The sequence below is a fragment of the Diadema setosum genome, chromosome 8 (genome assembly GCF_964275005.1).
Source record: "Diadema setosum chromosome 8, eeDiaSeto1, whole genome shotgun sequence".
Lineage (NCBI taxonomy): Eukaryota > Metazoa > Echinodermata > Echinoidea > Diadematoida > Diadematidae > Diadema > Diadema setosum.
Genome location: NC_092692.1, coordinates 17,207,967 through 17,230,980, shown reverse-complemented (window position 1 = coordinate 17,230,980; position 23,014 = coordinate 17,207,967). Strand labels below are relative to the sequence as shown.

At 38.6% G+C, this 23,014-nt stretch overlaps 1 protein-coding gene across 1 annotated transcript in view; it reads right to left on the bottom strand.

The window, feature by feature from the left end:
* Positions 1–1,727: 1,727 nt before the first annotated feature.
* LOC140231445 (guanine nucleotide-binding protein subunit alpha-13-like) overlaps positions 1,728–23,014 on the bottom strand; it is a 29,168-nt gene continuing 7,881 nt past the window's right edge. Inside the window, exons 2-3 of the mRNA XM_072311571.1 lie at positions 6,993–7,043; positions 1,728–3,244 (exon numbers count right to left, since the gene is read on the bottom strand). Of these exons, the coding sequence (XP_072167672.1) occupies positions 2,675–3,244; positions 6,993–7,043 (621 nt within the window). The 3' untranslated portion in view covers positions 1,728–2,674. The remainder of the gene's footprint in view (positions 3,245–6,992; positions 7,044–23,014) is intronic.

Genomic DNA, 23,014 nt, shown 5'->3' with positions numbered 1-23,014 from the left:
AAAAATTCAATGCTTCCAGAGCTGGTCTTGAATGATTAAATGCCCTAAAAATTTTACCAAAGGTACCTGTCACTTCAAGAATAAAATGATTCCATTGACCTTGAATTCATGATGCAGTTGTGGATTTTCTTTTTTATTTGTCTTTACCCAGAGAGTGTGCAGTATGGTAAATCATGATTCTTGCATAACAAACTCGCAGTTTACTCGAAGTACTTGCATGCATAGCAATATCCATATTATACAGGTAGTACAGTATGTATTCATACTACACATACATTTCTCATGTTATTGACAGTATGATTCACAAGTTTGGACATAATATACCGGTATTCATCACAAAACTGATGTGATATAAACAAAACTGATATGATATAAACAAAAATAATGTCTCAGGTGACACTTTGTGGCAGAGGTATATATATAAAAAAAAAAGCAGGGAAAGAAAAATTCAACCGAGTGCTGTGAATTTGATTCTGTAACAGCTTGATATTTACATGAGTACAGAGAGCATCGATGAATGTGTTGTTTTCAAACAATTCTTTGCATACTGCACAGGTACATGTATGAACAGGTCAAAGGTTGTTCTTCTCTTCAAGAAGATGTCCACTTTGTTACATTTCGCAAAGGAAAAAGGGAAAGGACAAAGAAAGTGACATTGTTCAGGGTATCCCATACCTCTCCTGCACCAACAAAATGGTTCTTTTCATTGTGCACTTTGAAGATATGAAGTCAGTACCCCATACAGGACATACTCTGGAATGACAGCAGTGATATATGAGCAACAATATATATGTAATGAACTGAAAGAAGTGTGGACAAATCCAAGGTCAAATTTGAATGTGGGCAAGTACACCTGAAGACAATATCATGACACGTGTACATGAGCCAAAAAGTTGCAATCTAGTGTCATTATACAGCAAACTGTGATGCAATTTGTGTAACTTTGCTTCTTCTGGTAGTGAAAAGATAAAACGAATACTCTGCTGCAGTTTATCCCCCCTAAATATGCTTGAAGGAATTGACTGCCTTCATCTTTTGAAAAACAAACAAAAACAACATGTTTTTGATGTTCAGGCACTGAGCAGTGTCATAGAAAAACATCTTTGAATCCAAATAGTAATAAAATTGTAGGCAATGCACAAGCAACAGCGTAGTAGAAATACTCCAGCATTTTCACGATGCCCACAGTATATTCACTTATTGACTTCCAATGTTACCAAAGGTTGTGAGACATGTACACATTGTATCACTCAAGTTCATGACCATTTCATTAAAGTGCTATACTGTCATTTGCTGCTTTCATTCAATGCTCTCTTTGGGGTAAATTCTTTGTTGTTTGGGAAAACCTGCTTCACACTGCATATCTGGTTTCCATACTTTCTTTTACACTGATACAAAAATTATCCTACTTGAGCAAAGTGGAAAAAAAATTGCCGTGCAAGGACTACAATATAAAGATTTACTTGTTCCTGTGAACTGCTCACTATGCTTTACACTAAACTACTAAAATCTAGGATACAAAAATGTAGGACTAAACCATTAGGTATTTTTGACTGCAAAGTACTCCACATGGTAAGTAAAATACTCTCTTCTATTCACACAGTTACATTACAGATGATTCTTAAAACAGCCAACTCCCACCCCATCCCCCCATCCCCAATTTATAAATGGAAGAGTCACACGCGATCACACTTGGGAGGAAAATGAAAGAGCAAAAGTTTCCGAGCTGTCTTGAAGAGGGAAAGGGAAGAATCCTGGAGGATTTCCTCCTGGGCATTACCAGCATGCAGAGAGAGAAAAAAATATGTAGAGATGTTTGGTTGATGCAACAATGACGACCCAAATGCCACGCTAGGAATCTTCAGCTGATTCATTCAGTTGACCATGCACATGTATACCAGTCTGGTCTCCGGGAACTGGTACTGTAGCTGCGCTGGTACGTGTATGGTTAAGGGTGGTCAGCGCTGGTCACAGTGTGAATGGCTACAATCATTGCTTCTCCATAATACAATACGAATCTACAAGTGGCGTTATGTGAGCAGAAGTCAGAAATCCAGAAGGCGGCAGAGATAGCTGTTGGCCAGCAGTCAAACAGAAACCAAAGTGTTGAGTATGCTGAGGATATCCGTGGCATGATGCTGGTGTCCGATGTGTGAAAGGCAATTTTTTTTTGAAGGTCAACATCTTCCACAAATTCAAAGAATGCAAAGCCTATGTAGGTCTATGCAAGACAAGACAGTTGAAAGCATTCTCTACCAGCTCTCGAACATGCGTCCTCCTCTACCCACCATGCACACCACTCACGATCCTTGTAGTAAATGTGGCATGTTGAACTGCTAACAGTCTTTATCAAGGAAGAAATGAAACACTGGAAAGAGTGTGTTTGATTCAAAGGCTAATGGTGGTGGCTTTGGTCGATCACAAATGTTCCAAAGAAATTGTTTGAGCATGACTTAAAAAAACAACAAATCACCAAACTCTTCTCTTTTTTTCGACTAGGACAGAATATATATAAAATGCAGGAACAATAATCAGTTTTGAGAAAAAAAGATTACTTGAAAGCTGACGTGGACTCGACAAAAGATGATCATGAATCCACCATCAACTTGACACGATACACCAACAAAGTTTGATAGATGTGGGACTAGGCACTAAGAGAGATGGACAGGCGACATCACTGCAGCATCAACCTGTTGAGGTTCTCGTGTAGAATGGTGTCCCGTACTGCATGAAATACATATTTGATGTTGTCCGTGTCCACTGCCGTTGTGAAGTAGTGGAATAGCGCCTTGCTTCGCTCCCTGCGACGCACATCGAACATTTTGAGGATGAAATTTTGAACGTCATTGAGATTGCGCGGGTCTCCTTGGAAGTTGGGAAAGTAGTCCTTAATGCTGATGTGCTTGATTTTCTCCTCCAGTAAGTCTGTTTTGTTCAGGAAGAGGATGACGGAGATATTGGCAAAGCATTTGTGGTTGACGATGGTGTCGAAGATGTCGCAGGACTCCTTGAGACGGTTGGTGATGCGGTCCTCCATGAGCACCTGGTCGAACTCGCTGGACGAGGCCAGGAACAGGATAGATGTCACGCTCTCGAAGCACTGGAACCACTTCTGCCGCTGGGACCGCTGCCCGCCGACATCCACAAAGCGGAAGGGAACGTTCTTGATCTGGATAACATGTTCCTTGATGCCTTTTGTTGCTTTTCGTGAGTGAAGAATATCCTTTTGAGGGGGTGTGTAGTCCTGTAAATGACAAGAAAATAGCATTTACAGTGTATGTCAATTAATCATAATGTTTGAATTTATTCAAACGCACTTTTCATTCTATATTCTTTCAAAGGGGAAATCCATTGTGTAAATCCTCCTCACATGAATGAACACCAAGACTTACCATGAATCCATGGCCAAATTCTCAATCGGTGCAACAAGCATACAAAATGTGAAGGAGCTTGCAGAAATACTAATAAGAATTTGAAGTGAAGCTTACAATGTATTTGTATGTACAGTAGTATACTGATTTTAGGTGATTTTGAATCCTACATGGAATTTCAAGACTTTCATTTCAATGAAGATAATGTGATGACAACTCCCACATGAAACAGGTCTTTTCACTTGTTTCCACACTTATAGTGGATACATTCAGTTTATGTGAATGTTCCTCCTGCACGAATCCCTTGTGTACGACTTGAATATTGTCAGAACTATTGCCCACTGGTCACCAATTATGAGTGCTGCAAAAATATGCAGATCGCAATGATCTTGTCTGATATGGAGGACAACCCAATCTTTAGACGGATGGTATAGTTTTGGTTGAGATGAGGATTCAGGTTTAAAACTTTTTACAAGATACAGAAACTACTTATATGAAATATTAAAGAGCATTCAATTCTAAGAGGAATTCAAAATTTATTTGATGAAAATCGTTTTCAAAACACAAAGTAAAACAAAGTGGTCCTAATGAAAAGTGGGACCTACCTTCTTTTTTTTTTGGATTGTTTCTAGACATCTCAGCCACTTCAAAACAAATTTCCATCAAATATGCTTTTGAATTCCTTTTGGAACTGGATGCTCTTTGATATTTCAGTAGCTTCTAATCATCTCTTAAAAAGTTCAAACCTGAATCCCCATCTCAACCAAAACTATACCATTCCTTTAATCCCTTGGTTTCCAGAAATGTTTGATGAATTTTAGCAAAAGGATATCATGTTTCTGTGTGGGGTTATGTGGAGAAAGAGTATGTATCTTTACACACTAAGTAGGGATTCTCCTCTTAAAGGGGATGGCTAGTACCTGATCAGTGGGAATCAGTGGTAATGCTGGGGAATGATTGTTCCAATTCTTGTGGGATTCATTTAAGAGTACATAATATATCTATTGTTCTGTGAAAATTATTAGCTTCAGAATGGTCTCATATTCAAGTAATGTGCAGTTTAATATTTCCAGGTTAGCATGCCTGTACAGTGATTGGGCATTAAACTGCACATTACTTGAATATGAGACCGTTCTGAAGCAAATAATTTTCACACAACAATAGATACGTGTATATAATGTACTCTGAAATGAATTCCACAAGAATTGGAACAATCATCCCCCAGCATTCCCACTGATTCCCACTCATCAGTTACTAGCCATCCCCTTTAAAATGATCTTTAATCTCAGCCCGCATCCAGGAATCAGAATTCACACCAGGACAAAAGTAAATTGCTAGTGATCATATACATGTAGAACAGCTTAACTTGCATGGACACATAATAGTACAAAGAGTGATAGTCTGGCCTGTCTGTCTATACCACAAATTGCTGCCATTCTCAATTTGCAGTCTAGTTCATATGAGGTAGTAACTGTGAGCTTTCTTTTTTTTGTTTTTGTTTTTAGTTTTTGTTTTTAAATGAAAGAGTACATTGTATGATATCAAACATAAACTTTATAAGCAATCACAGCAAGTGGACCTTGACCTTACAGTGTAGCTGTTATATATACAGTGTATGAGAGAATCTTTTGAAAGCAGTCGAAGTAAATATTTGATTTTTTATCAACGGCTTTTGCAATGAACCTGATGACACACTTGCATTGTCTGCTACCTCACAACAGGTTTTAGCCTTGAACAGAAATCATGGCTGTTCTTTTATATATCTTTTAGATATTAAAAAATTATATACCTTGTATATCTTTATTCTTATGATGCCAGGGTATAAACTATGACATGAAATATGACAGATGAAACAATGAAACGTACCCCTAAGCAATGTAATGACAGCTTGATTTGTTTCAGATTAAAATATACTGGATGGAAACATGAGAGACCAATAAAATTCCAATCTGCGTACTACTGTACGAGCTGAAATTTCGCGTACAGATATTTTCGCGAATTGCTACCTGGAGGACATTTTCGCATGTTGTTAATTTCGCGGTTGCGAGGGTCTAACTGAACTTACTTGAACTCTCACGAAAAAAACCAACTGATTCCACAGTGTGTGCGAATGTGTTCTGCATTGAAAGTACTGTACTTATTAATGCTAGCTACGTCATGGCTATATGGCTCAGCTCATGATAGCTGTGTGCTGGACCTACAGTATGTACGTTAGCTACGAGTACTAGTAGTGTACTGCACGGCACAATAATTTTGGCGCGATCCCGCAGCACATGGCATGGATTGATTTTCATTTCCCTGCGTTGTTTTCCTGCTTTGTTATTTTCGTGTGTTATTATCGCTGTTCAAAAGCGATTCGCGAAATTCGCAAAAATAAAACCACCGCGAAAATTTCAGCTTGTACAGTACATGTACATGTATTCACCATGTCGTATGGCATTGCTGTGTCGTGGTAATCATAACAGAAGGGACAATCAATAAACCGTGCTAATGTCCACAACAATTAAACAATATACTATAAAGGATATCACTGAAGAGTGTCCCAAAGCCCAAAAGTGAATGCACTAGTTCATACATGTATAATACTTCTGTCAACATCTAGGCATTGGGGGGAAAGAGTGCCAACTTGAACTTTGGCACCCCAGGAGCATTTCTCCCGTGTATGTGCATGCGACTGCACTGTAGTGTTTTCACTGGGAAGGAGGACTTTATCAACAACCTCACACCTGCAACCACGTGAGAAAAACTAGCACGAGGAGCACTTGTGGTGTCATTGTGTCACTTATAACACTTCTGATCCAGTGTGCAATTATGGTGAAGCAACACATAAATGATTGCAAAAATTTCAATTTTGTATCACAATTACATGATCTCTTAGCAGAAATCAAATCCCACAGACGTACATTTGTACATCTCCATCTAGACAAAATTGCTTCCACTGTCATGATTTATAATCAAATTTGTTTTTCAATGCACATGAAAGTCAGTACAATGCAAATGTCACTTACAATTGTAAGCTGTTAATAGATGGCTTTTGAATGAAATACATTTTATGTACATATGTAGATGTTCTACCAAAAGTGTGTCCCATCATCACACAACTCGCTTTATCATGACCAATGACCCAATGGAATGACCTTCAACCCCTAAGTATGATGGAAATCTCTCATGATTTTGAACCAATTCCTATTGGACTACCTCCTTAAATGCTGAGTTATGGCCGAAAAATGACACTGACAAAAGTAAAATCCCCGTTTCTTTTCTTGCTACCAAATTACATCACCACTGGTCATTCCGAGCTTCAGTTGGGGCTAGAAAATGACATAAACAGCAAAATCCCAATGACCTTTAACCTTTCAACCACATTTCCTTAATCTAAATAATTGGTATGAAAATCATTTACTTCCAACAATAGTGTATTACCAATAAGCTATTATCAGCAAGTATGTGTAACTGTTGTTTTTTTAATTCCTTTTCCACGATGCCGTGATGCTCTCAGTAAAATTCTTCACCAAAAATATTCATATCTTTGATTTCTCAGACTATTGGAGTATTAGCGATATCAAAACAGGACATCACAACACAAGACAACTCAATTAATCACGCAAAATCATTCCATACCTTTCTTCCTATGCGGTCAATATCATCCAAGAAGTACTTAACAGAGTCAGCCTGTAAAGAAGAAAAGGGAAAGAAGAGAAATAGACTCTTTATACAATGTAAGTACCATCTTTCCATAGATCTTTGAGATAGACCATGCATTGTGGAGTTGATGACAATTGAGATAACAACATAGTTAAACTTCGTTATTGCAAAGGTTCATAATTGTGAAAAACGAAATGAGGTTGATTAATCTGAAAATAAAATAAGATTCATTATTTCAAAGGGTCGTTAATCTGAAAATGAAAAGTGGTTTGTTATTGCAAAGGTTCATTTCCAAAAACAGAATAAGATTTGTGTAATTCTGAAGGTTTGTTACAGTACAACATGTACATACCTGGTTTGGTTGTTGTTGTTGTTGTTTTTTTTTTTTGGTCATTTCAGGATTAAGGAACATTTGGAATGGCAAACTCATTTAATTTTCCTGATTAATGAACCTTAGGTATACAAAATTTGTGTGTTTCAGAATAAAGAACCTTTGGAATAGCGAACTTGATTTCATTTTCAAATTACGAAACCTTCGGAACTCGGAAAATACCCACCAACACTTAAGCACAACAGCGTATTACTTCACAGAGGAACACTGAAATGATGCCATATGAGTGACAGATCAATGAAGAGTTATTAAAGCAGGCACAGATGAAAATTAGGGCCACCTCAATGAGGGGATTTATTAAATGTGACATTTTTCATTGATCATTGTCAAGCTGTCTTTAACGGAGCTACAACCTGTGCTTGTAATTTAGTAGTAGCATTAAATTTAGCTCATGCATGTAAACACTGTTCAAAAAGGCTTGACTTGAAACCTGATCAGAATCACACAAACGTGTACACGTACAATGAACAGTACAATGTACAGGTAAAAAAAAGAAAAACCCAAACAAACAAAAAACCAACAACAACAAAACAAGACACCCCCCCCCCAAAAAAAAAAACAACCAAAAAAACAAAAGCAAAAAAGTGATTCGAACCCTATTTAAACAATGAGTGAAAGAAAAGTGCTTCAAATCACACCAGTTTGAGCAAGGCCAAACTGTGCATGCGTGAGTCTCACGGTTTGACTTGACTTTTAATCTGCTTATACGGCAAATACTGTACAGTATGCAATAATCTTCAGCCCCTAATACAAGACCCACAAATGTACACACACAGACACAAACACACATGAGTTCCAAATAAAGGCAACAATACTCAAATTAATGCCTATTCTGAGTCATTATGATGTAGCATTACTAGCAAGCACTCCTCCTTCCTGTTTTTTTTTTTTTTTTTTTTTTTTTTTTTTGATATTGGCAGCAACTGGCATTTCATACAGCTGCTGCTGGCCTTCACATCCCACTAGCCTTCTTCCAGACTTGTCCTGCATCAGGGACATTGAAGGTGTCCCCTGCGCAACAGGTGGCATCTAAACAATACATCCCGACACTTCAGTGACAGAGCACCTTGTTCTACCAGACCAAACTCTCATAGTGATTGATGATATCCTGTATGGTACACTTGTACACTACATGAGCCTGGCTGAGCACGCACACACACATAAACAAACACAAGAAAAAGTCGAGAGACTTTCATTATTAAGGCACAATTCTGCAGGTAGTGCCCCTATATAATTTTCTCCTGATTCATCATCTTGACAGTTAAAGCTGGCTGCCAAACTCGTGTTGAGGATATTTTGTGTCAAGCTACAGTGTCGCCTATTAATGTGACAAAATGTAGCAAGCTTTCTTGCCAACATACTATTTGTAGCTACAGCTGAACAATGTATGCATACAATGTACAAGTTTGTTTATGTACAATGTACACATGTATTGAAGTCTAAACTGTATTGAGGATGATCCAAAACTCGAAATTTTAGCATGTTGCACGAATGAGCATAAAGAGTGTACTTTACATTGTATGGATGTAGTGCCTCTGCTGTTCATGGCTTACAGTATAATGGGCTTTAGGACTAGAAGCTCAATAAAGAGTCTATGCTCTCTGGTGCCATCTTATGTAGCCTACTATAAAAGTTCTGATCATTTGACTGCAGTAAACAAGCTGCAACCCATGGACGCCAATCTTTAGCTAGTTTTTTACTACGTTTGTGAGTCCGCGTGTATGAGTGTATGAGTTACAATGTACCGGTACTTGTTGATTTAATCATCAATAATTACATAAAGATTGAAGAAGAAAACATTGTGGACACATGATACTTCTTGGCAAATTTCTTATTTTCAGCATGCTATCAATTTGGTATGGTGGTTAAAATTTTGCTTTTTAAAATAGGATGTTGGGTGAAAATGATAGCATGTTTCACTTTTTACACATATTTATGGACCATCCTGCTGACTTGGTATATTGCTGCAATTATTTTAATCAAACTGGTTTGTAGACAAACATGCAACATGTACATCACCATTTTCGATTGAGTAACAGTATACATGTACATCTGTAGTATTAAAAACAAAGCAAGATACATTCCAATGTGTAATTGCACACTTCATACTACAAAAGTCTGAGTACAAAAGTTTTCAATTACGAAAAGGAAACACAGAGGGGAACACTAAATGTATTATATACTTGTACAATGTAGTTAATCCCATATACACTGTACACGTTCACTCAGAATAAACTTCCAATATGAAATTGAATTCATGCACACTGCTTTTAAAAAATCTTCAATCTTGGGTTTCTTTTAACATTTTCTCACAGGCATCAGAGATAATTTGTAGCATATTACAGAACAGGGTATGCACCCGGGTATGACTCAAAGAAATTTTATGTACATGTACAACTGTATGTCAGTAGAAACATACGACCACCCCTTCCCAAAAAGATATCGGGCACATGGAAATAAATACAGGTATACAATGCAAGCACACGTTACAGTCGATGTACAGATGTACATTGTACGCTGAAAGTGAGGAAGATACTGACTAAAGGAAAATGCTTCAACATGCATGGGATACTGCAACAGACTCTTTGGTACAGTTATTAAAAGCGCGGTACCATGTACACACTGAGGTGTAACTACAAAATTTGTATTATGCAGGTGAATTTTTACCAGCTACAGAAGTATGTTTTCAGAACAATGTACATAAGTACTTGTACCAGAATGCAGTGTGTAGGCAGAAATGCAATGGTGCTTCTGAGCTTCCCAGCACAAACTTTCCTTGCTGCACTTTTGGTCAGCAGCCCATCATATGACTGCACACTCTCTGTCTTTCCACTGCACACCAGCTTGCTCCATTACACACTGGAATTACCAACCCTACACCTGTAATACGGCTGGCATTCGCGCATCCGTCAGGAAAACATTGCGGCTTTAGTGCCCACTGAAGCTTTATTGCCTAAAAGACCCAAAGCTCCTTACCACTGTTAAAAAAAAGCAAAAAGGTATCACAACTACAAGTATCAAAGGTCCCTGTTACACATGAAAGCCGGCCCCAGGCCGATTTTTAGTGGTCAGCCCAATGCCGGTTGTTGAACCATTTATACAGTACACTGTACAGCACATGAACTTTAGGCTGGTTTGAGCAACAGCTCTATTCTGTATGTTTACACATGGGTTGGCCTAAAGTTGCCTCTCCTGCCCCAAGAGCACCCCTTTAATTACAAACAATTTGTGCAGTATTTGGTTTTGATACAATTGTACAAGTTTGTACTGTACATTTGGGGTGCTGTTCGTTATTCCGAAGGTTCGATATTCCGAAGGTTCGTTATTCCGAAGGTTCGTTAATCCGAAACACGCAAATTCCCTATACCTAGAGGTTCGTTAATCCGAAAATGAAAAAGGGTTCGTTAATCCGAACATTTGTGGCGTTATTCCGAAGGTTCATTATTCCGAAGATTTGTTCATCCGAAAATGAAATTCGGAAAAACGAACCTTTGGAATAAGGAATCTTCAGACTGAAGAGCCTTCGGAATAACGAACCTTCGGAATAACGAGCTGTAACCGTACATTTGTACTGTACACCTGTCCTTTTTTACTACCTCCCTGATCTAAACACGCTGTTACATGTACATGTACATTCACACTTGCACTTGTTCCATCATTACAACGTACATGATTATTACACTATCTGTTCTATTGTTTTGCCATTATGTTGAAAAGGGTACACTAGCTGAGACACAACAGATCAGCATATAGCTTGTACAGTTGTAGGCCCTACAATGTACATCCGTCGAGGATTTAGGTTTATAACATACCTACAATAAGTGAGATAAAGAGAAACCTCTTATGAAATATGAAAGAGCATGTAATTTTAAGAAGGATTCAACGTTTATTTGATGAAAATTGGTTTTCAAATGGCTGAGATATCCAAAAAAGTGATAATAATAAAATGCGACAGGCGACGCCTTTTATTATGATCTCTTTGTTTCACCTTATTTTTAGATATCTCAGCCATTTCAAAATCGATTTTTCATCAAATAAACTTTTGATACCCCTTAGAATTGCATACTTTTTGACATCTCAGAGAGTGGTTTCTGAATATCTCGCAAAACGTTAAAAGTTACAAATCCTCATCTCAACCAGAACTGTACACAACCTTTAATTTTGTTTCCGGCCAATAGTGTACAATGTACAATACTTCTGTATATAACAGAAGTAGAATTGTACATATCAATAAAGAACAAAATTTAAGGTATCATACAAAAACACAGAAAATGCTACACGTAAGTGATGTATTGACTGCATGATTTCTCCTATAGATTCGGACATGTCGGGGACCGGCGCTGAAAGGAGTTCTGCCGTTTTTGTTGCCGATTTATGTGCTTTTCCCCCATTGACTAACACTAGCCCCTAGGGATTATCATTTTTGCCATTTCAAGTTCGGTGCTAATGTTAGTGGTGCTGTGCGAGACCCACATTTTAATACGTCCATACAATGTGTACATTGTATGCACGTTTTATGTACAAGGTCTATGCTTTAATGCAATGGTTGCCCATGTACGTAACCAAGGAGGTTTGATACATGGAGTTCCAACTGGCTGTGATTATTCAAACAGTTGTCAGATTTCTATTGATGTACAAAAGAATTCCACAGGTGCACTTGTGCCTTTGATGATCGAAGTTCGATGCTGCTGTTTTGCTGAGTAATCTGAAGATTCATTTTGAACGTTTTCATAATGTTGGCCACATTTTGCTTATTTGAAATGAAATTTCACTTACTGTAATGATAAAGCATGTACACTGTAAAACAAAAGTCAATCCCGTCCAGAAATTCGTGCAAAAGTGTAAATCAGAGCTGTATCATGTGAAGATGTTAAAACTGTACCATCCTGGAAAGCTGGTTTTATCACTTTTCCGCTTAATTTCCACTTAATTTCCACAAATGAAACTAATATGGAATAATCTTTAAGTATAATTCTTTATTGATAGATACTGTATATCAGATTAGTGCCCGGGCATGCCCAGTCGAGTAATTTTCATCTTTATTTCAGCATTTTTTGCTCAATTTCTATTCGCCCATCCTCGTGTCTGTACCACCTACCTTTTATAAGAAGGGATAGCGAAAAGGATTTACCATCACAAAGACATACAATATCTTCCTTTGAAAGTGGCTGGTGATTATGCAATGAGACACGAGTCAATTGTCTTCGTATCTGCGCGGCAGATCCTGTTTGGCACATGCTTCAAATATTTTTGAGCCGCGGCTTCGAACATCTAGCAAAGGATAAGACGGTTGTGACTCCATTCTCTAGAACCTCCTTGGTGTAACAGACATGAACACTCTAGACATGGCTACATACAGGTAAATATGAGCCTGGGAGTAAAATTAAGATAGTACTGTTAAAGAAAAGGGATGAAATTTGTGGACTTTTAATCCATCTTCCTAATTATGTAACAAATGCAAACTGAAGGAAACTGACCAGAAATAAATATTATTTAAATATCATTGTATTAGTGGAAAAAGAGCAAAGAAAATGTTTGGGATTCCATCGGGGTTAGAATCCTGATATAAAACAGATAACTCGGCGGGGTGGAGAGGTGCGGGCCCCTTCCTTAGCGCACAATTACACTTGTATTCCCCATCTTTCACATTTGACAATGATACAAAATGTACAATGTGTACAGCTGTAGCTGCAAATTTCTGGTATCAATCATTGAACTCATAGTTCCATTGGAATCTTCAGCATTTTTCCTTTATGTGAGAGGGATTTCACAGAATTTCAGTGACATAGTATGATTTCAACATGCATTTAAACATTAACTATGACGAGGTGGGGGTCACTCAAGCATACATATGTACATACAGATGTACAATTTTCATGTTTTACGACCACTGGGTGCATAAAATCCCATCACACTGTAACTGTGTGTAAAATGCTCATAACTAGAACGGATACGTGAACTCAGTAGAGTATATTGTAGGTTGTACATTGCAAGTGTCAGGGTTCAGACAATACAATGTAGATGTATACAATACACAATGTACAAATTGTACATCCAGCCTGCAAACATGTACTTGTACACATTCTTATACAAATGGCACTGGAGGGGAATACCCCTCTCAAGACGAAGTGAGGACACTTCCTGTCTGACTAGACTAGCCAGGAACAGACTGCACATTATTTATCAGTATAAATAATAGGTAACATTCTATACTGTACAAAATATAATTTGCACAATGATAACCATCAACAGTACAGTACCATGTTAAACAGCTTGCAGAGGGTGCATTCTGTATAGATGCCCCACATCATCACAATTCATAGTCATATGACACAATCATCTTGTTGGAAACCATTTGCCAGTCATGCCCTAGGGTGGTATTCTGAGCCCTTTTAACTCTGTTTTAAGTCTGTTTTAACAAATTGGTAGTCTGAACACTGTTTTATTAGTCTGTCGTCATTTTTGTTATAACTTTTTATCTCACTCTCTCTTTGCCTGTACATGCCGTTGTGTTAAGTTGTGCATACACGCAACTTTTGGTGCAATACTGTGTACAGGCCTGTACAGCCATTCTGTTACATACAAAGTTGCATATGAGTAATGGTATTCTGGAGGAGGTCGTTTTTAATACAGTATCAGATCTTCTGTTGTAAATCCTACCATGTTGCAAATTTCAATGCTTTGTGATAAAACAAGGTGGAAGGTACACATTGTATGTACCGGGTACATGGTACAGCATACAATTTCCCTCAGCACGTTCTTGGTCGCAAAGAAGAGACCAAATAAATCTGACTGATATTCTCACATCAACATTTCGCAAGAATTACATTGTATCATCATCTCGGGGTGGAGAAATTTGGCAAAATTTTGGACAAGATTAGATGAAAGCAAGAGATGATTTAGCCTTTTGACAAGGCCTTGTGACTGAAAAAGAGACTAACTGTTAGGAACAGGTGAATGAAAGGCCAAGTGGCGCAGCAAGGAGGTCTTTTCAAACCTGACAAGAATTTCTTATCTTGTACCAGGTTTCTCGTTATGAGCAGTGTAATGTGCACTGGAAACAGAAAACAACCCAACATCCCAGAAATGTACAATGTACACTGTACAAATGTACGTCCCTTTAATGCTCAAAACAACTGTACATTCATAGAGAGACATATTGAATAAAAACTCATACAATGTACCTCATATCTTCGCCAATCTCCTTTTATACATGTGTGTACATGTAATCTGTCTAAAGTTATTTACAGTTGTACAGTAGACTTTGTAAAACAACCCAGCAGTGCACTACCAGTAATGCTAACACATGTAACACTTTAGACAGATGCCTAGAAATTCTAGATGCCAGCAAAAGTTACAGTGTTGGTAGTGTCTATCATTGTATGTGATGTTAGACTGTCTTTGGGGGCAGGTGCTTGGTTTTCTGCAGTGTAATCCAACCGAGCAAGCCGCCCATAATTTGACCACAGCCTCATCCAAAATTTGACCACAAGCTATGTATAAAACCTACGTAGAATGCTTTTGTGTGTGGATGAATTTTGACACGGGCGGTCAAACCTTGGTACAGGTTTGTGCTGTAAAGCAAGCTGCCCATAATTCAGCCATAATGATGTCCAAAATTTGACCGCCTGCTACATTAACCTACAGTATTGCTCGAAAGAAAGTGGACAGTTTCCCGCGGGGGACCACGGTCCCCCGCGAGACACCACGGTCGGGCGCACACAAGGCTTCCGCGAGATTTTTATCCACACGCGATCGATTGCTAAATGTATTACCGTGTAATCGATCATGAAAAGGCAGATCACTGATCGCTTGTCTCATTGCTACGCTGGCTAGCTGAGCGTGCACCGTACTGCCTGCTGTACAACCTGCTGTACAACCTGCTGTTGCTATAGCTGCGTGGTGACTTCACCAACATACTTCTACCCGCGGTAATTGTGAAAAAAGATCGAGTTCGGAGGCCAGAAACATAGTTCATTTTGATTTGGATGAACCAGTACTGGTGGCAATTTTGCCTGCCTGCGTTCGGAAGCTTGTAAATTTCCGATCGGTTGCGCGCGCTTGTGGAGAGGGACGCGCCGTCAAAGATTAGCTCCGTGTCAAAACTAATGCAAAGGCGAGGATATTCTAACGAGTACAATATTGTACTGCATGCAGTGAGCTGATCATTGTACTTACCTTATGCAGCATCATCGCAAATATTGTTGTTCACCAAACGAACCACGTGTAACAACTTTCGTAAAGTTATATCTAAGGTTAATTATCAGCAAAAAAATAAGGGGAAAATAAACAAATGACAGTAAATAGAAGTGAAGAGATAGTATACGAGTACTATTATGCGGTCTCTTCGGACCGAAGAAACTTGACACCCCACCCATCTCCCCTGTGGAAATTTCCACAAAACCAGGTGCCACACCCAGGTGCGTGCCAGACGAAAGAATGCGCGCCCTGGATTCTGTAATTAAACAGCGTGTAAATAACATGGAAATATCGATCAAAGAACTTCCTCTGAGTTGATCATTGCAAAGATATGATTCTATTAGCCTTTCTTTTGGTGCATGGTAGGAAATATCGAACAGTCGATTATAGTGTACACTGTACTTGTTCGAATAATTTTATTTGTTCCCTGGACAATGAAAAGGATTGATTAATCGCTGGACTAAACATGCAATCACAAAAATACATGAAAGGTCTCGTATAGAGAAATTCACTACGTACGAGTAAGTCCTATGTGATGAAGCCACCAGCCGGTTAGACAGCAAAATCATGACAATTAATTTCACGCTCATCAAAGCTGCTTATTACTTTTCAAAGTTTTGGCTATCAACATTCGTTCGTGAGTGGTTTTGGATTTGTTTTTTTTTTTCCCTCGCCAAAAAGACCTAAATGATTTCTCCATATCTAACGTAATACAATGTACAACTGTTTACCGCATTCGATTATTTTCATGACAAACAGGTTCTAATTCTCCACGTTCACCTGCCACTCGATGAAGACCAGTTGGTACACACACCTCCTCTCACGAGGGACAAAGGAATATAGGGAGAATGATGTCTTGAAGTCCACGTGTCCATTAATAAGAAAATATCACTGTAAAATAGATATACTTGTGGCATGAAGCTTCCATGAATTGTCACTGGCATGTAATGCATTGTGTAGACAAAAGGAAAACGAAAACAAATTAAAAAAATAATTATATGCATTTTTCTTTCGCAAATCTTGGTGGACTCCACGCAAAAACTCGCGCGTTTTCAGTAATGATAATGGCAGAGTAAGGTATTAAGTCTGTGTTATCGATGAAAAAATAACGAAGCATATCAACTTTTATTACTCAGAATATTGCCAGTTCACTAACTGACTTAGAAGACACCATCCTTCGTGTTTTGGCGACGATCATGACACATAACTTGGGATTCAAGAAAATGATATCACAGCTATCTATGACCGAGAAGACGATTTTTTTTATATGTTCGGTTAATACTAATGATATTTTTTTTTATATGAGAAATATGACAGATGATGCGAATATTTTATTTGGGTTGATGCAGTTTATTGACATGAAAAGAATTTTCTCGTTCACCATGCCCCTCGCGAGACGAATCAGTCTATGAACGTTCTCGCGGGGAACAAAACGCTAATTCTGGCAGGCGGGGGCGTGGGGGCATTGTGTTCGCGTTTTCTCGCGGGGAACCTTTTGTGTATAATGCACTTTCTCGCGGGGGACCTATTGTGTGAGCACTTTTCTCGCGGGGGACCATTCGCTTTCTCGCGAGGGACCAACCACATCGCGTGCGGACCGTCCAAGACTGCACCGTATAGGAACTCACCTTAAGCAAGTTTGTGTACTGTCACTGAAAGATAAAGGCACTAGAACATAACAACCTCTTCGTCCTCTAAAATTATAATTGCGAATTCACTAATCATAATCTCTCGTGTTTTGGTGACGATCATGAGTAGGCGCCTACACAAAACGGAAAAATCGTCTCGGATCCCAGCAAAAAAAAAAAAAAAAAAAAATTACAGTCTTACAAAAGTGTATTGACGTAAATTTTATTTGCTGTCAATGAAAAATAAAGACAAAAAAAAAAAGACTCTTATTCCTCGACGAATATAATGGCGAGTTCACCAATAAACGTTAAAGACAGTAATCTTCGTGTTTTGGAGACGATCATAAGTACACGAAACAAAAAAAAAAAAAAGTCGGATTCAAGCAAATACGGTTCACAAAAAGACTTCCCTAGGCTCACAACAATCATACTTTAAAAACTGCGCTGGTATGTTTTTGTATGAGTAAATGAAAAGAAAAGACAGATGACGATTCTTATATACGAATACGTTAATTGGGTTGATGGCTTTTTATTGACACGAAGGGATTTTGTTCTTTTCTCGTTTAACACGCCCTTGGCGTAACGTGTATGAACACTGTCGCGGGTGACCAAACGCTTCCTTTCGGGGGGGGGGGGGGGGCATTGTGTTCGCACTATCTCGCGGGGGACCAAACGTTTTCTCGCGGGAAACCTTTTGTGTATACGCACTTTCTCGCGGGGGACCTATTGTGTGAGCACTTTTCTCGCGGGGGACCATTCGCTTTCTCACGAGGGACCAACCACATCGCGTACGGACCGTCCAAGACTGATGCACCGTATAGGAACTCACCTGAAGCAAGTTTGTGTACTGTCACTGAAAGATAAAGGCACTAGAACATAACAACCTCTTCGTCCTCTAAAATTATAATTGCGAATTCACTTATAATCTTTCTCGTTTTGGAAACGATTATGAGTAGGCGCCTACACAAAACGGAAAAATCATCTCGGATCCCAGCAAAAATGATATTTTTTTACAGTCTGCTATTACAAAAGTGTATCTAACGTAAGTTTTATTTGCTGTCAATGAAAAATATAGACAAAACTCTCGTATTCCTCGACGAATAATGGCGAGTTCACCAAGAACGTTAAAGACAGTAATCTTTGTGTTTTGGTGACGTTCATAAGCACACGAAACAAAAAATTAAGTCGGATTCAAGCAAATACGGTTCACAAAAAGACTTCCCTAGGCTCACAACAATCATACTTTAAAAACTGTGCTGGTATGTTTTTGTATCAGAAAATGAAAAGAAAAGACAGATGACGATTCTTATATACGAATACGTTAATTGGGTTGATGCTTTTTATTGACACGAAGGGATTTTGTTCTTTTCTCGTTTAACATGCCCTTGGCGTAACGTGTATGAACACTGTCGCGGGTGACCAAACGCTTCCTTTCGGGGGGGGGGGGGGCATTATGTTCGCACTATCTCGCGGGGGACCAAACGTTTTCTCGCGGGGAACCTTTTGTGTATACGCACTTTCTCGCGGGGGACCTATTGTGTGAGCACTTTTCTCGCGGGGGACCAACCACATCGCGTACGGACCGTCCAAGACTGCACCATATGAACTCACCTGACGCAAGTTTGTGTACTGTCACTGAAAGATAAAGGCACTAGAACAAAACAACCTCTTCGTCCTCTAAAATTATAATTGCGAATTCACTTATCATAATCTTTCGTGTTTTGGTAACGATTATGAGTAGGCGCCTACACGAAACGGAAAAATCATCTCGGATCCCAGCAAAAAATGATATTTTGACAGTCTGCTATTACAAAAGTGTATCTAACGTAAGTTTTATTTGCTGTCAATGAAAAATATAGACAAAACTCTCGTATTCCTCGACGAATAATGGCGAGTTCACCAAGAACGTTAAAGACAGTAATCTTTGTGTTTTGGTGACGTTCATAAGCACACGAAACAAAAAAATTAAGTCGGATTCAAGCAAATACGGTTCACAAAAAGACTTCCCTAGGCTCACAACAATCATACTTTAAAAACTGCGCTGGTATGTTTTTGTATGAGAAAATGAAAAGAAAAGACAGATGACGATTCTTATATACGAATACGTTAATTGGGTTGATGCTTTTTATTGACACGAAGGGATTTTGTTCTTTTCTCGTTTAACATGCCCTTGGCGTAACGTGTATGAACACTGTCGCGGGTGACCAAACGCTTCCTTTCGGGGGGGGGGGGGGCATTGTGTTCGCACTATCTCGCGGGGGACCAAACGTTTTCTCGCGGGGAACCTTTTGTGTATACGCACTTTCTCGCGGGGGACCTATTGTGTGAGCACTTTTCTCGCGGGGGACCAACCACATCGCGTACGGACCGTCCAAGACTGCACCATATAGGAACTCACCTGACGCAAGTTTGTGTACTGTCACTGAAAGATAAAGGCACTAGAACAAAACAACCTCTTCGTCCTCTAAAATTATAATTGCGAATTCACTTATCATAATCTTACGTGTTTTGGTAACGATTATGAGTAGGCGCCTACACGAAACGGAAAAATCATCTCGGATCCCAGCAAAAAATGATATTTTGACAGTCTGCTATTACAAAAGTGTATCTAACGTAAGTTTTATTTGCTGTAAATGAAAAATATAGACAAAACTCTCGTATTCCTCGACGAATAATGGCGAGTTCACCAAGAACGTTAAAGACAGTAATCTTTGTGTTTTGGTGACGGTCATAAGCACACGAAACAAAAAGTTAAGTCGGATTCAAGCAAATACGGTTCACAAAAAGACTTCCCTAGGCTCACAACAATCATATTTTAAAAACTGTTCTAGTATGTTTTTGTATGAGAAAAGAAAAGACAGATGACGATTCTTATATACGAATACGTAAATTGGGTTGATGCTTTTTATTGGCACGAAGGGATTTTGTTCTTTTCTCGTTTAACACGCCCTTGGCGTACCGTGTATGAACACTGTCGCGGGTGACCAAATGCTTCCTTTCGGGGGGGGGGGGGGGGCATTGTGTTTGCACTATCTCGCGGGGGACCAATGTTTTCTCGCGGGGAACCTTTTGTGTATACGCACTTTCTCGCGGGGGACCTATTGTGTAAGCACTTTTCTCGCGGGGGACCAACCGAATCGCGTACGGACCGTCCAAGAACAGCTCTATGGGAGCTTCCGTGAAGCAAGTTTGTGCCGCTGAAAGATAAAGACACTAAAACATAGCAACTTCCGTGATTTGGTGACGATCATGAGTAGGTGCCCATACAAAAAAGAAGAAGAAAGAAATCAACTCGGCTTCCAGCAAATGATATTACAGTCTATACTAAACTTTTGCATTCGTTATTCGTACTGAAGTACTCGCTGACATTATTACTATTACTTTAGTTGTTTTTTATTTCTTCAAATCATAGAGTAACTGCTGTATAGTCCAAAATGTTGATTTATTAGTCTATTTGATCATCTTGTCCATTTTCTTTCGTTGCTCAATCCATTGTTTGTTTGTTTTGTTTATTTTTTCTGTTTTCCTTTTTTTTTTCACAAACGACATTACAAAGTAATGACAACGATGGTCCTTATACCCAGCGACGGCAGCATGTGGATGTAACCAAAAGTTTTCAAAACTTGCATGGATTGTGATTTTGCTGCCGTAGACAACGTTTTATATCCATGCGATCGTTATATGCATGGCGAAATTCACTTCATGCCCTGAAATAGCAGGGAAAGATAGTCACATAGACAAAGTTCTGCTGATTTCAATAGACTTGTTGCAACATTGTCCCGCTCGCCATGCAGTCAATAGAAGCGGTTTACTCGTAGTTTAATTAGGGAGGTAGGAAAAGACCCCACCTCCCTGGTTTAATCCTTTGTGAGTGTACGCTCTGGGAAGCACAGACCGGGACAATGATTTCTTCTTTGTCTTGGTTGTCCTATTGATCCTGAAAGCGGGATCGGGACTAAAGAGCTTCTTAATGACCGAACCAGACAGCGACTGATAGAAATCACATGATCAAAATAAGCCGACATTAATGATTATCTCTTTAACTGTGGATACGGCGTCACCACGTGAGACACCTGTGGACGATTGTGCAATAACAGCATGACCTCTCAACTTGAACACATTGATCACCAACGTTCTGATGGAATTAAGTCATCATGAATCCATGCTCACTCAATGTATATGTTATATGTTTTATGTCAATGATAAAATTTGTCTTTGTTTTTATTTCTTTAGTCAGGGCTCGACACTAACTTTTATTTTTGGTAGCCCGATCGGGCCTCCAAAATCATTGATTTTTATTTCTTGGAGGCCCGAAAGTAAAATCTGGTGGCCCGAAAAAAAAAAAATCAAGAAAAACATAAGAAATACGAAATCGGTCCTACTGAACATAGAAAATGAAATGGAATAAGTATTACTGATGTGATACATGTACCCATGTCTAAAATAAATGAAGAGAAAATTCAATCATCTTAACACCGTTATTCTGAGTTCTAAGATTTAGCAACTAGGCTTATAGATTATTATAAAAGTTGATGCCTAGTTAGGTGGTCAAAACTTACGTTTTAAACGATAGAGTGGGAGTATTTGCAGACATTTGTGAACATCCGACATCTGTTTTGGCATTATAAACAGCTGGAAGTTACCGTTATTCATTTTTGTGATTGTAAAAGCAATTATCCAACATTTACTAGTATTTTAACACCGTACGGAGCCGAATGTTAGTATTATTTTTTTTTTCAAATGTAAAAACAAGGAACTGACATTCATTTTAGCATCTTACGGAGCTAATGTTATCCTTATTCATTTCTCATGAACGTGAAAGCAAACATCCCCCATTTATTTCAGCATCTAGATAACTGAGCCGATTGATACCGTTAATCATTTCCGAATGTAAAAGCAATAATCTGTTTCATTTTAGCATCACGGGGCGGAATATTACCGTTATTCATTTTAAAATTAAAAAAGCAAACATCCGACATTTGTTTTATTATCGTACGGAGCCGAATGTTACTGCTGTCCACTTCCAAAAGTGAAATGATAATTGTCTGACAATTTAGCATTGTACGGAGCCGAATTTAGCTGTTTTTCGTTTTTGAACGTCAAGGTAGACATCAGACATTAAATATTTTACCATCAAACGCAGCTGAAAGTTACTGTTATTCATTTCGAAATGTAATAGCAAATATCATCTGACATTTATTTTAGCATCGTATTGAGCAGAATATTACTGCTATTCACTTCCGAACGTAAAAGCAATCATCTGACATTTATTTTAGCATCTTCCTTAGCCGAATGTTATTGCTATTTACTTTCGAAAGTAAAAGCAAACATCCGACGTTTATTTAATCATCATTCGGGGTTGAATATCATTGTTATTCATTTCCGAACGTCAAAGGGCAAGGGATCATTAACGACATTTATTTTAGCATCTTCCGCAGCTGATCTGTTATTGCTATTTCCTTCAAACCTGAACGTGAACATCCGGTATTTATTTTACTACGATGGAGTTGAATATTATTGTTGTTCATTTCCGAACGTCAGAGCAAAATTAATATTCGACATCTATTTCAGCATCTTCCGGAGCTGAATGTTGTTGCTATTTACATTCGAACATAAAAGCAAACATGAGACATTATTCTTATCATTCACCTGAACGTGAACATCCGGTATTTATTTTACTATCAATGGAGTTGAATATCATGTTTATTCATTTCCGAACGTCAAAGGGATCATTCGACACTTACAGTACTGTACTTTAGCATCTTCTGGAGCTGAATGTT